The sequence below is a fragment of the Mytilus edulis genome, chromosome 7 (genome assembly GCF_963676685.1).
Source record: "Mytilus edulis chromosome 7, xbMytEdul2.2, whole genome shotgun sequence".
In the NCBI taxonomy this organism is placed as follows: Eukaryota; Metazoa; Mollusca; class Bivalvia; order Mytilida; family Mytilidae; genus Mytilus; species Mytilus edulis.
The window spans coordinates 25,062,143-25,077,815 of NC_092350.1; the positions used below are offsets into that span (position 1 = coordinate 25,062,143).

Here is a 15,673-nt window from a genome sequence, read left to right on the forward strand (position 1 = left end):
TGGTGGCCTTCGGCTGTTGTCTGCTCTATGGTCGGGTTGTTGTCGCTTTAAATTTGACACATTCCCAATTTCCTTTCTCAATTTTATCAATGATAAAAAATGTAGGAAAAATGGAAATTGCATAAAGCAGTCACCAGTGTGTTTCCACCAGCCAAAATAATTGATATATTACTCATATTTATGTAAATGTATAGATTAAATGTAAAGGTTATCTATATATTGCCTTACAATGTATCTTTTTTAATTTCAAATTCAAAAAATAGGATTAAACGTTATAATTGATATAAAATCTAGTAAACAAATTTGTCATGCAGAAACGGTATAGCTTTGATCATCGGCAACTCGGTAAGAGCAGCCGTTCTTGTAGACTGTGTAGAACGCCACTGCTAGGAACAAACAACCAATAACACCAAAATATCCACCATATACTGTAAACTGAAAAGAAATATTCTGTGTTGATTGGTTCTATTTGTATAGTATATTGTGGTATCTTATGAGATTATAACAAAACATTTCAACACAGATTTTTTTTATGAGTTACAGGTGTTTACTAAATTCATATCTTGTTTTTTTATTAATTTTTATATAATATTGAAATACAAAGTAAATGTAAATGAATACAATTTCAGGATTCACACTAATATTCACATAACTGAATCTATTGTTTTATGTAGATCACTAGCTGTCTTAGCAACGAATTTCAGAAGACGATTAATTTGTTTTTATTTAAAATAATTTCCACAGTTGGAGCAGAATCTCCTTACCCATCCTGAGCACCTGAGACCACCTTTGGCTTTTGGTGGTGATCATGTTACTCAATCTTTAGTTTCTATATTGTATTTTGTATAGTTATTTGTCTTATGGTCTTGTTGTAAAGTGAGAACTCATTAAGCTACACCCTCCTACCTTAAAACTGATAATGATATAGCATTTTTACTTCTAAAGATACAGTCAATGGGAAAATAAAGTGTATACGTAAAGGTCCTTGGATATTAACAGTTTACGGGTTCTCGTAATTATGGTTCCGTACCAAATATTGTGTTAAAGAAAATTCTATATTATTGCTGTGAACGTTTTGATGATAAAAAAATAATTCCTGTTTAATTTGATATTTTCTTTTTCACTCGAAATATCCATCGAGCCTTTGGTTTCTAGTGATGAAGTAAATGTTCCTCACAGAATTATTTCATAGAAATGATTTAATTAATTGTATTCATGATAAAAATTAATCAAATTTTAAATGATTTACCTGAGTCTGTACGTCTACACCTAGACCTACTTTATCTACTACAATAACTGTTAGTATTGTTTCTACTACCAAAGCCATAAACATGTTGGCTCCGAAAACAAACCCATACCGTTGTCTGGTGAGGGATTTAGCAATCTGTAATCTGTAAGATAAAACATATTTATCTAATTCTATGGAAATATATCCCTATCCGCACCCATTGTATAAAAAAAATTAATCAACGTGTGGTTGCCGGTGATCTCAGAAAAAGATGATTGACTGAGTTTATGGGTCAACACTTTTCTCAGCTCACCGAATGAATCAAAATGTTCTAACAGGTGTTAATGAAATTGACAACTTTGTGGACATAGAAAGGCACTTGAAGGGGATCTTCGTTAAGAAAAAAAGGAAAATTTGTCTTTTAATCATTAGAGAAACAGTTTATTACACAGTTGCGCGTGAATTATCGGATTTATCCAATCTCGATATTTAAATTATAAATTTTAAAGTCCTCGCCGAGGCTCGGATTTTAAAACTGATAATTTAACTATCTCGATTGGATAAATCCGATAATCCACTGGTATCAATGTAATAATCTATATTTACTTAATTTTTTGTGTACTGATAGGTAAATAAATATACAAAATGTTTGTAGTTTCTTCATTTAAACTATTACGATTGATTAACATGTCAGTGCATGTATGCAAATGCAGTTGAATTGAAACTAGGTAAAGATTGGTAACTATCTAATAATGGAATATAGGTTAAAACGCCAGGTGTCACATTTAGTTATATTTGATTTTTTTTAGAAAATAGGGGAAGGTACGATAAGAGCCATCATTAGTTCCCAGAGTAAAAGTTGAATTGTTGAGCCTTTCCTATTTTTGGGAAATTTTTAGAAATTCAAATGTGACGTCACTTTGTGCGTTTCTCGCTTTGGTAGCAATACACAGTTAGGAAACAATCTTAAAATTGACACTTATACTTTATAACCACCCACTTTTCCTTCCAATCTAACAAATAAGGCTTACTATTTGTGTTATGCATGTGTATATTTCTGGAAAGAGCATCTTCCATAGATTTCATTTTAAATAGTTAAAAAGGTTAAATGTAATCTCTTTTTGGTGTAACCATGGCAACAATATGCATTTATTTGATACAAAACATTGCAAAAAAGGGGGGGTGAACATGTCACAAAAGTCTCAAAAACTTGGTCCAAAAATGCTATCTTTGGTTACCTCGGCTGTGAATTTTTATGTGCTGGTTTAGGTCTTTTTATGTATCGTTTTTTTTTTTTTGGTCACCAATTTGGGTTTATCATATATATCTATTATATAGTCATTTTATAAAAACTTACTGTTTGCAAAAGTATGAATTATTCTATATAATAAGATTGTTCTTATCCCAGGCAGAAAACCCTAACCATATAAGGCACAACTTTTTGGAATTTTTGGTCCTCAATGCTCTTCAACTTTGTACATGTTTTGGCTTTCGAACGTTTTTCATCTGAACGTCACTGGTTAGTTTTGTGTGGACGAAACGCGCGTCTGGCGCATTAAATCATTAACCTGGTACCTTTTGTTAGCTATTATTTGTGTGTTTCTCTGTCCTTTATGTTCTCCTATTTATTTGAGTTCTAGTCCTGTCATGTAATGTTGTAATTTTAATGATATATTTAACTTCGCAAAACAGCGGGAGATTTGGCATGCCACAAAACCAGGTTCAACCCAACATTTTTTTTCTTAAAATGTTTTGTACCAAGTCAGGAAAATGGCCATTATTATATAATAGTTCGTTTCTGTGTGTGTTACATTTTAATGTTGTGTTTCTGTTGTGTCGTAGTTCTCCTCTTATGTTTGATGTGTTTCCCTCAGTTTTAGTTTGTAACCCAGATTTGTTTTTTTTCTCCATCGATTTATGAATTTCGAACAGGGGTATACTACTGTTGACTTTATTCATTCATAGTTACGTATCTTAATTTTAGTGATAGATGAAAGCGTTGATAGAATCTGACAATTTTAGTACAGAAAGGCATTTGGGATGGCACTTTGTCGCCCTAAGTAAGTCGAAGCTTCATACCAACATACATATTACACATTTTAAAGAGAGACGAAAGATACCAAAGGGATTTCAAACTGATAGGACGAAAATGAACAGACAACACTATGGCAACAAAAAGGCAAACAACATAATGCAAAACACAACATAGTAAACAAAAGAGCAGCACGAACTGTACCAAAAACATGGGGTGATCTAAGGTGCTACGAAAAGGTTAGCAGATCGAGCTCCGGATGTGGCAAATGTACATGTATTGTAAGAAAAAATACGGCGATAAGTCAATTCTTGGTGCCCCATCCGTAGAGCAAACGTTTGAATTTTGGTTTTAACAATGGAAAAGTATCCATCGTCATCAGTGAAACAGATATTTTATAACGGTCAACGCACTTGATTGCGTCCGAATTTATTCATAAGGAATGATTCAAACTCCACCAAATGTAACTCTTGGTCTAATGGCTTCTTTGTGAACAGCAGCCCTTTAAAAATGGAAATCATAATAGAAAATGTAAGCTCTGGAATATCTTATCTACAGGATATTGTCAATATTTAGAGGTAATATAAAAAAAGAAGATATAGTATGATTGCCAATGAGACAACTATTTACAAAAAAAGGAGAAATGACACAAAGCTATAGGTCACCCTACGGCCTTCAACACTAAACAAAGCCCATACTGCATAGTCAGCTAAAAAAGGGCAAAATGACAAATGTAAAGCAACTAAAACGAGAAAACTAACGGCCCAAATAATGTACAAAATAATTACAGGTTCCTAACTTGGGACCGACACATCTTACATAATGTGGAGAGGTTAAACATGTTAGCGGGATCTCAACCCTCCTTACATGGGATGGTGCTGTAAAAGAACTAACGATAAAAATCAGTTAAAAAAGTCGTAACTCATCAGATGGTACAAAAAGAGACACATCTAACAAAAACACAAAGTAGACGTGGCCGGGTACTTGTGCATCTGAACAACAAAAAGATTCTTTGGATTACAATAGTGAATATAGATTATTAATTATAGTTTTAAAATTAGAAATTCTAAATTTATATTCAAGGCATACACGAGTGATACTTATTTGACTGAATATATAGTGTCCAATTTGATAGTAAAGTTGAGTTTAGGTGGGTTAATTGATTTTATATAATATACATATAGTGTGAAGAATTCTTATTGTTGACATTAGAGTGTTTCTTGTCTGTTTATAATACAATACAAAAACCGGTTTTTTTCTAAAGTGAACATTGATTGGTTAAATATTTCTCAGTCATGTCCTGTTTTTGAATTTGTTTGTTAGCTTTTTGGTCATGAATGTTTGTCTCTAATATTTAATTAACTGTGCATTTGTATTCAGATATCGCAGATCAAATTTATTCGTTCATTGTTTAATCATACGTTTTTTGATTGAGTTAAGTCTGCCAATTGATATTTTATCGTATGTTTTTCTTTGTTGTGATGTTATGCTATTGTTTCAGAAAAAGGGAGAAGGTTTGGATCCATTAAAACGTTTAATCCCGCTGCAAATGTTTGCACCTGTCCTAAGTCAGGAATCTGATGTACAGTAGTTGTCGTTTGTTTATGTAATATATACGTGTTTCTCGTTTCTCGTTTTGTTTATATAGATTAGACCGTTGGTTTTCCCGTTTGAATGGTTTTACACTAGTAATTTTGGGGCCCTTTATAGCTTGTTGTTCGGTGTGAGCTAAGGCTCCGTGTTGAAGGCCGTACTTTAACCTATAATGGTTTACTTTTTAAATTGTTATTTGTATGGAGAGTTGTCTCATTGGCACTCACACCACATCTTCCTATATCTAATTACTGTGATAACAGGTTAGAGTATTTCATTTACTATCCAGTGATCTTTTGATAGATAGTGTAAAATGGAAGTGCTGTTTGTATTGCTGTATTACATTGTGTTACACAAAGTAATAATAGGCTACCGTATGTGTTGCTATACTATCCGTTATCAGTTTGATAGATATCATAGATAGTGTTAATTGCTGCTCAATATTATAGTGGTGTTTGAAACTGTATCTTTCTTCAATGTTATATATGTATTGAGGTGATATGCAGATAAAATTCAGATTGATCTTTTAATATATTTTTTCCAGCTTAGTCTGCCAACAGTAATCAGCTGACATTAAAACAGTATTGAACATAGATGTAACAAATGTTTACTTGTACTTAAGTTGCTAAATATATAAAACTTACGTTGCTAATGTAATCACTGTATGATATGTAGCTCTAAAGACGCTGTACAATGCATACGAAGCCCATATGTTTGTTGATTGTCCCATGACGGTTAAGACAGCGGTATTAAAAACACATACGATGGCCATTACTGTTTCCGATAGTCCAGGACGAGACCAATTCACAGGTAAAAATCCCAATACTAATACACAGATGGTACCTAATGAATAAAAATATGTATAAATATATCTGCATATATAAAATTCAAACGTTTATTCATATATATAACAATATCTAATTGAAGAGTATAAAGAAGCACGAATTAAACGCATATATTATGACATAAATATCTGATTAACTAACCATTGCTTAGAACCATATCGTATAAAATTTCTCAAAAAAATGACACGACACAAACGTTAACGTATTAAATTCATTTTGGCGTCGTTGTTTCAAATTCCCTCTTCTCGGAAAGATACTCTCAACCAATTTGACAGAAGTTTCCGTCATTATAGTTTGAAATGTTAGAACAACTGTTTGGTTTACAAGAAGTCGTGAAAATAAAACATTGTATGACGTAGATCATCGAGCCTTATACATTCAGAAGCACAGAGTTTCCCTTTAAGATTAGTTTGAGTATATTTTGTCTATTAAGTGGTGTCGACGATCAAAGTTGTAAAAATAGAAAAGTAAAATATAAATATGTGGTAGGCATACAATTAATTGGCAAACTCACTTAGAAGGGTACCAACTGCCTCTACAGCTCCATTGTAAATAGTCCCTTTTTGGTCTTCTGGTGTAATTACTTCCCAAAGGTTCTGAATATAGTTCTGGACTTGCAAATGTCCACATGATGCAAATGCCCACCAAAACGACCAAGCTATCACAGACTTATCTGAATATGCAGTTTTCAGTTCATTCCATAAGAACAAAATTCCTCGTATAAAAGTGGGTTTTTGAACATTTGAACTTTCTTGAATGGCTGAGAATCCAATTTTGTTGTCCGACTCTTTGTTTGTTACGTCTTTGTTTTTGTCGTGCAAAGTCGAGTGAAATATATCCGAATTGCTTGGTCTTCTTAATGTTACGGCTAAAATGAATGCTAGCGAAACACTAACCATTGATATTATATTTAGCTGCTTATAGTCCATTACATTAAAAGATACGAGCAACTGTCCAGTCAAATATGCAGCAAAACGACCAATTAGAATTGCAGCTCGTGTAAAGCTTGTTATTACCTTGTAGTGTTCATTAGAAACCATTGCAAAGAGATACGAATAGTAAGCTATTTCAGTAGCTGTTACGAGACCGTAGCAGACTTCCATGAATTTAAAAGCCAGAACACCTTGTGCCCACAAAAGAATTGACCATGTTGCAATGTATGTTGCACCTACAATGTATAAGTCATTTCCTGAATCCTATGAACTTTCTCTTCTTATTGACACTTAAAAAATGCATCTCAATGTTCTCGATATCATAAGTCTAGCACACGTGGCTGCAACTATGTGTTATACCAAGGTGTATAACTTGGAAATTCAATCTGACATTTTTTTAAATTTGTTTTATAACATACAAACATAAACTAACGATATGAATCTTACATGAATAAGAACTTTTTAGAACTTAATTAATATCTGTGTGTGTGAGTGTATAAAAATAAAAATCGAATTTTAAATCCCACAAAATTGATTGATTGATTATTTGGTGTTTAATTTCACTTTCAGCACAATTTGCTTTTTCGTGATGATCCGTTTTTATTGGTAGAAGAAGCCGGAGTGCGGTGAGAGAACAACCAACCTACCAAGTACGGGGTTGGATCTCGCAATCTCAGTATTTACAGGCTAGTGTTATAAAAGTTTTTCTAATTTGATCACTAAAGCCCCTAAAAATTGAAGTTACCAGGTAAAACAACAAGAGGCACATTTCCTCTTTGATCTGCTAACACTAACAGTATATCTAGTAACATACCTTCAAGGACTAACATTGGCTGGTAGCGAAAAAAATCAGCCAGGAGAAATACAGGTACAAGCCACAGAAGGTATGCATAAGTCCATATAGGATATATTTCATTATCGACTTCTTCAACTGTCAGATTTTTCCATGGTCCGGTTAGATATGCCGACAAATAAGCCTCAGATGGTCTGTATTCTTTTAAAAAGCCATAGAGGCATACCAAAAAAGTCAAAACCTTCCAATGCATGATTTATCTATTTAAAGCAAAACCAAAATTCAAAATACAAAATACAAAATACACAAAAATATTAATCTGGTACAATAATTAACTAAATTTTTAAGAACATCTCAGAAAAGACTGAGATGTCAAAGTTCATAATCGACCGTGTCTAAATTTAATTTTACGAAGGCACTACATATTTTTCTTTGTAATAGACTATTTTTATGTTATTAATTTTGACGCCGGAGATAAGGTTTTGTCGACCGGTTAACTAATCTTTAGTACGACATCTTGGTACTCGGTAAAGTAAAAGCATCGTAAAGATGTAAAATCAAACTTTTAATCGATATAATTTTGGGCAGAAATCAACTGTTTTAGATTTTCTATAGTCGACAAAATAATCGGAAAACGGTAAAAATTTGCCGCTCTTATTGCACTGATTACATGTTTGATGTTACTGCTATTGGTTTGTCTTTGGTTACCGAATACGGCGATTTCATACCACCGGTTAGGTTACCTGTCGAAAAAGTATGTTATCTGGGGTTAAAAGTCTGAAATATGACAATAGACTTTTGGACAGACAAATGCATGTTTGACGGGACATATATGGTATAATATATATGCTCAGAAATCAAACTTCCTAGAGAAAAGAAGATGAACAAAAGGTTCATAGGAAACGACAACGTACACAAGTCAGCTCAGAGAGAAGCTGAATTATATTATATGAAACTGCTTTAATATAAATCGTACCGTGTTGTTTTAATGTGTTTACACATCTCTTTATATTTCAATTTTAATATATGAATAACACATAGCTGAAAGGGTGATAAAGGAGATTGTTACCCCAGGAAACACTGTCAACAGCGGCGAAGCCAAGGCTGACAATGCTTTTTCGAGGGGTAACAATCTGCTCTATCACCCTCTTAGCTAGCTATGTGTTATTTAATTTATTATACTGAATGTCCTAGCATTATTATCTTTTACAGATTAATTTCATTTGAAAAGTATTTTCTATGACGTCATGTGCATAACAACATTACGGGTACATAAGCAAAAGAAAAGAAAAAGTTAAGCAAGATGTTTTATTTGTTTTAATTTGAAAAGTGACATAATAAAATCTGAGTCTAAAAGTAGAACTTAAGCATTGTATTTAATAACTTGATGTAAATTCAATTCATGGTCCTTTAAATTATCAATTTTTGATTGGTCTACACGAGAGGGTAACATTCAAAAAAATTGTCACCCGGTCAGCCATGTGATAGAGTAAATTAACACCCTCGTATTAACCAATCAAAATATGACATTTTAACGTGAAGTATAATAATCTTAAATATCGAACTTAAATTAATCCATTATTGAAAAAATGTCATCTCTTATTTGCCGACTATTTTTACACTAATTTGATTTCATTTTAATATGTATAATAAGTAATCACATAATTATTGTGGCAATTGTTCATTAGGAACTGTGAAACACCGGAACATTTGAGCAATAACATTTAGATCCATGTTTAAAAACCTTACAAATATAGATTTATTTCATCTTCTAGCCATTGTTCAACTACTAAATTGTCTGTTTTACTTACTAGTACACTTGGTACAATAAAAAACCTGATAATAAATTGTTCAAATAAGGCCTTTGAAAATAGTGGAATTAATTACTTTTGGAGTGTCAAAAACTCGTTGGAAGTACTTGATAAATTGCATGCATATATTGGTGATTTTGAATCTGTTCAAAGTTTTGATTTTTCTACCCTATATACCACTTTGCCTCATATTCTTATTAAGAAAAAATTCACATCCCTAATTAACTGGGCATTTAAAAAGTCGGAATGCGAGTACATATGTTCAAACTCTTTTAGATCATTTTTTAGTAGCAATAAACAAAAGAACTATGTCAATTGGACATGCTTTGATACTATTTATGCACTTGAATTTTTACTTGATAACATTTTTGTTCGCTTTGGAGATTCCGTATATCGTCAAGTTATTGGAATTCCAATGGGGACTAACTGTGCACCACTTATTGCGGACCTGTTTTTGCATTGTTATGAGTTGCAATTTATGACTAAAATTAGCAAAGACCCATCAAAACAACATTTGATACAAAAATTTAACAATACTTTTAGATATTTGGATAAAATATTGGCTCTAAATAATGACGACTTCAGTATGTATACTAAAGAAAATTATCCTGTAGAACTTACTTTAAATAAAGCTAATGATAACAATGACCACTGCCCTTTCCTCGATCTTGATATCTATATCATAAACGGAAGCTTAATACAAAAATTTATGATAAAAGAGATGATTTTTTCATTTCCTATTGTTAATTATCCATTTTTAGATGGTGACGTTCCCTTGTCACCATCTTATGGTGTTTATATATCTCAACTTGTACGATTCGCTCGTGTATGTAACAATGTATTAGATTTTAGCGAGAGAAATTTATGTATTACTGAAAAATTATTACACCAGGGTTTTCGATATCACAAACTGGTCAAAACATTTACTAAATTTTATCACCGGTATAAGGAAATAATTCGTAAATATAACTCAACATGCAGACATCTTATACGTTCAGGTATTTCACATCCAAAATTTTATGGAAATATTCTTTATAAAGCACAAAAATGTCAGTATTCTCCTCAGAAACTAACAAAACCTTTAAATAGACTTATTAAAAGGGGATATAGTTACGATACTGTTGTCAGGTCATTAAAGATTGCATATTTTGGCTTTAACATTGATTCACTGATAGGGTCTTTGCATCGGAACTAAACACATTTATTTCTAAAAAAACAGTTGTTGGCATGACACGGGTTATGTTCTTCTCATATATTTTATGATAGTATGATACTAAACCCCTAACGGGAGGGATTGTACCTGATATTCATATGATGAAGACATAATCTTTCAATCAGTTTAATTGAGGTCTGGAGCTGGCATGTCAGTTAACTGCTAGTAGTCTGTTGTTATTTATGTATTATTGTCATTTTATTTATTTTCTTTTGTTACATCTTTTGACATCGGACTCGGACTTCTCTTGAACTGAATTTTAATGTGCGTATTGTTATTCTTTTACTTTTCTACATTGGCTAGAGGTATAGGGGGAGGGTTGAGATCTCATAAACATATTTAACCCCGCCGCAATTTTGCGCCTGTCCCAAGTCAGGAGCCTCTGGCCTTTGTTAGTCTTGTATGATTTTAAATTTTAGTTTCTTGTGTATAATTCGGAGTTTAGTATGACGTCCATTATCACTGTACTATTATGCATATTTTAGGGGCCAGCTGAAGGACACCTACGGGTGCGGGAATTCTCGCTACATTGAAGACCCATTGGTTGCCTTCGGCTGTTGTTTGCTCTATGGTCGGGTGGTTGTCGCTTTGACATATTCACCATTTCCTTTCTCAATTTTATTAATATTTGCAATATCTGGTGATGATATAGTAGTTGTTCACACAAACTCTGAATTCAAAGTCAGAGTTCAATTGAATGACCTAAGATGGATTAGACTTATATTTGTTAGATCCTTTTTGGGAATATATTTCGGTTTTCATACATCTTTGGATTTCAAATATTCTGCTTAGGACGTTCCTTGTGAACATAAATCCAGAAAGCACTTTGAACGTACGTTTCTAAATTGTTTACACTTATACATGCCCGTTTCATTGTTCTTCTGAAACCGATCAAAACTACAGCAAGAAAATCTATCGAAGGAACAATTCTAAGGGATTTGCGCACCGTCCGCAAAAAACATATCGACTAATTGAACCAAAACTTCATTAGGTCTGAAGAGCAATACATGTATTCGGAAATAAATGTCATCAAGTATCTTTTAGTTCTTAGTTGAACTGCAACATAGTTGTTGTATGATAAAAAGTTTTAACTATTAAAACAACACGTGCATTTCTGAATTAACCTTCATCCAAACACTGAATAAAAGCAGACAATGAAAGCAAGCACCGCACATATTTTAATCCTTATGGAGCTTTATGTCCAAACGGGAAAACTAAAACAGATTTTCAAATTTACCTAAAAAGAATTGAGAGTGGAAACGGAAAGAGTGTCAAAAAGACACGAACTCGACAAAAGGGCAGACACCAGTCCAATGCCACCAATGAGTTTTTAACGCAGCAAGAAAATTTCCACACCAGGAGACGGCCTTCAGCTGGCCGCTAAAGAAATATTTTACTAGTTCAATAGAATGCACACTCAACTCCAAAATATATAAATAGAACCAAAATAAAAAAAAGACTAAAAAAGGCCTAATAAGGAATACACAAATACAAAGCAAAACGTCCAGTAAAATTCCTTTTGAAAGAAGTTTGAGTCAGGTGTTAGAATATGTCACATGAGGAACGAACCAAATGACAATGATCAACACAATTTAACAAAGCACTTCTAGCAATTACTGGTATGCTATATCAAGACCTCATTTAACCGATTGTCAATGTTAAAGGAGTTGGAAAGTAAGTTTCGTCATAAGTTCTATATATAAAAAGGTTGTGTTACAAAAGTTTTTATTATATAAACACTTACAACTTATCTTAGATGATACCTGATGCAACTAATGGCCAATCAGCAGCGGTATCTATCTAGTGAATTAAAGAATTATAAAGAACGATTTGCGTCCCACGCACTTTTCACGAGTTGCATTCAGGAACTGAAATCCGAGGAAAATTCAAAAAGAAAGTTCCTAATCAAATGGCAATATCAAAAGCTCAAACACATCAAACAAATTGATGACATACTATCATATTCCTGATGTGGTACAGACATTATCTTATGTTGAAAACGGTTCTTTATTCAAAGCAAATGATGTTTGAATACTTTATTTTTACCTATTTTTTTAACAAATATCTCTGAAATCTACCGTTTGACTGGCGAGAACCCAAAAACAACTTTTATGTGACTCATTGGTACCAGAGTGAATATTTTCGTGTACATTATTGTTAGTTACAAACTTGCGAAACCGACTCTACACTCTATATGTTAAACCCTAGAAGTTTGTTGTGTGATGTCATTGACTGATTAATGGCAACATGGACTTTAATTACTTTGAATTCGTAAAATTGTTTCTTTACGATTTCAAGTTGTCATTGCTGTTTGATCAGATCTGAATTTTAATCATTCATATTCAATAGGTGTTTATTGAATCATTAATAACGTTGTTGTTTATTCAACAAGTACATGTAGCAAATGAGCTATTAATTACAACCAAAGAACATTTTGATAGTGTGTAAGAATCGTTTTTTAGTAGGTTGTTAGCTGAAGGGATTTTGAACATCACTTGTTTTATTTAGGTCGGTATTCTAAATTGAATTAGTATTTTGTAAAGCTTCAAACTGCGAACAATTATTGTTCCAAAGATAAAAAAAACCCAAATATTGCTAAAAATAATTCATCAACTAAGAAGAAATGTCAGTTGTAATACTGGTATTTTAAACATATTATTAAAGAAATCTGTAAGTGAAACAAACGGTTGATAATAATATAAACATACCTCTTGATGATTACAGGTACATAACGACAATATAATGTCAATACTTCTACCCATATAGTTAATACTAACTTATATAATAATTGTGGCGAATACATCAGTGTATATAAAGTGCGAATCCAGATAGTCATTTACACTGTCATATGCGAGTATTACTTACTACTGTAAAATCAAGGATGATGGGAAAACTGTGTTTGTTTACATTTTGAAAATACAAAATAATCGATTTGAATATAGTTTGTTAATGCCAATAGAATATATGACTTAACAATGTAAAATAATAGGAGATAAGTCCAACAATATATTATTTAAGCAACATAATCTAAATTAAATACTGACACTTGGTGCGATACGATCATTTCTGGTGTTGAATTTATTTTTTGTGCGTTTGATTTTCATTATGGTTTTATGTGATAATTGGACTACAGAAACTGGCAATAGTCATTTAATGAATTAAATATTGATGATATTTAGAATTTCAAAATACAAACTTATCACACAAGCTTGGAGAAGCCGATATTTGATATCAAAAATATGAGATGTGTACACAGTTGCCAAACGTAAATATATTATACACGTTTAAATCATTTTCAGTCAACAATATTAATAAAATACTCTGAATTTTAACTCTAATTGTACTTACAACATGATAAACGCACATCCCTTTGTAAACCTTGGGAGAAAAATCTGGCTAAAAAAGGATTCAAAATGCAAACGGTAAATAAAGGCAACAGTAGTATACCGCTGTTCAAACTCATAAATCCATGGACAAAAAACAAAATCAGGGTAACAAACTAAAACTGAGGGAAACGCATAAATATAAGAGGAGAACAACGACACAACACTACAATGTAACTAACACACACAGAAACGGACCAAGCATCAGACAAAATCCCACGAGAATAACAAATATAACATCAAAACCAAATACATGAATTTGGAATGGACAAGTACCGTGACACGTCTTATCGCAATGTCAATTTACACTAAAAATAAGAGAAAACAAACGACGCAACGTTAAATTGTAACACACACAGAAACGAACTATAATATAACAATGGCCATATTCCTGACTTGGTACAGGTCATTTTTAAAGGGCAAAATGGTGGGTTGAACCTGGTTTTGTGGCATGCCAAACCTCGCACTTTAATGGCAATGTTAAATATAACATAGAAATGACAACATAATATTACAGGACTACAATACAAATAAATAGGAAAACGTATTAGACAAAGAAACACATGATTAATGAATAACAAAAAGCATCGGGTTTAAAATTTATTACGCCAAAAACGCGCCTCGTCCACACAAGACTCACCAGTGACGCCCAGATATAAAAGATCGAAAGCGAAAAAAAAGTACAAAGTTGTACAGCACTGAAGATCAAAAGTTGAAAAAGGTTGTGTCAAATACGGCTAAGTTTGTATGCTTGGGATAAGAACATCCTAATTATTTAGAACAATTAATGCTATTGCAAACAGTAAATTTTATCAAATGAATATAACAGATATACATAATGAAACTGAAGTATTAACTCATTACATAAAACAAACACGAATACATTATGAATGACCAACACAGAATAGACACACCCAACTCAGTCCAGGCCTCAACGCAGTAAATTATGAAATGACGTCACATACGACGGTGAAAAGGCAATAAAAATTACGTCACATACGATGGTGAAAAGGCATTAAAAATTTGAATATATGAAATTTCTGAAACAGCAGAAAAATTACGTCACATATGAAAAACTATATCTCAAAAGTAAGATAGAATTTGGATTGATTAACGATTAAAATAGAACTAAATACTGATATTGCATTTAAACACAATGCATATTGCAATACTTATTAATAGCAATTAACTATAATATATATATATGTGCAGTTTGTTATGAATCCAACTTCAAACGTAAATTATCGTACAGATTATGTTGACCAAAATTAAATCTAATAAATGACGGCGGTGATTAATTTTTGTTTCCATAACACATAAATATAATAGAAAAGACGTCAACACATTTGACAAAATCCGATGAGAATTACAAATATAACATTAAACATTTAAACTAAATACATGAGTTTGGGATAGACAAGTACCGTAACACGTCTTATAGTAATGCGAATTCACACTCAGCAAAACAGTCACAATCGAGAATAAGTCACGTTTGGTAATTAAAAGATTAGACGACGTAATGACAAACCACAATCTACCATGTGGTAAAAATGTCCTTAGCTAGTTTGGTTAAACACACATCGTATGGATCCACCAATTCGTGATGGTGTCCATAAAATTTACGGAGTGTCAATTTTAATCTGTCCTCCTCATAACTTTGTTGGAGAAGTTTCTGCGTAAGTAGCACACTCCTGTATATGAAGTCCGTATAGTGTGAACAAGCACGTGAATAACGTATCAATTGTGATATGTAAACACCATACGAAGGGGCAGATGGTATGTTACTGCTGAGAAATGGGAAATTGATAATTGGGAAGTTGAAATCGTCCCGTTTGTCATAGAT

The 15,673-nt window shown here is 32.5% G+C and overlaps 1 protein-coding gene across 1 annotated transcript; it reads right to left on the reverse strand.

The window, feature by feature from the left end:
* Nucleotides 1-260: 260 nt before the first annotated feature.
* LOC139482825 (thiamine transporter 1-like) lies at nt 261-7,682 on the reverse strand. The gene is made up of 5 exons (XM_071266871.1): nt 7,445-7,682; nt 6,213-6,866; nt 5,498-5,696; nt 1,250-1,391; nt 261-435 (listed from the first exon to the last, which is right to left on the reverse strand). Exons 1-5 carry the CDS (start codon nt 7,674-7,676, stop codon nt 307-309), a joined length of 1,356 nt encoding a protein of 451 aa, XP_071122972.1. The 5' UTR covers nt 7,677-7,682; the 3' UTR covers nt 261-306.
* Between the last annotated feature and the right edge of the window lie 7,991 nt (nt 7,683-15,673).

Coding starts and splice junctions, on each gene's coding strand:
- LOC139482825 (XM_071266871.1), bottom strand. CDS start 7,676: ATGCATTGGAAGGTTTTGACTTTTTTGGTATGCCTCTATGGCTTTTTA. Junction 6,867..7,444: donor GCCAATGTTAGTCCTTGAAG/GTATGTTACTAG, acceptor TATACATTGTAG/GTGCAACATACATTGCAACA. Junction 436..1,249: donor GTGTAGACGTACAGACTCAG/GTAAATCATTTA, acceptor ATTTCTTTTCAG/TTTACAGTATATGGTGGATA.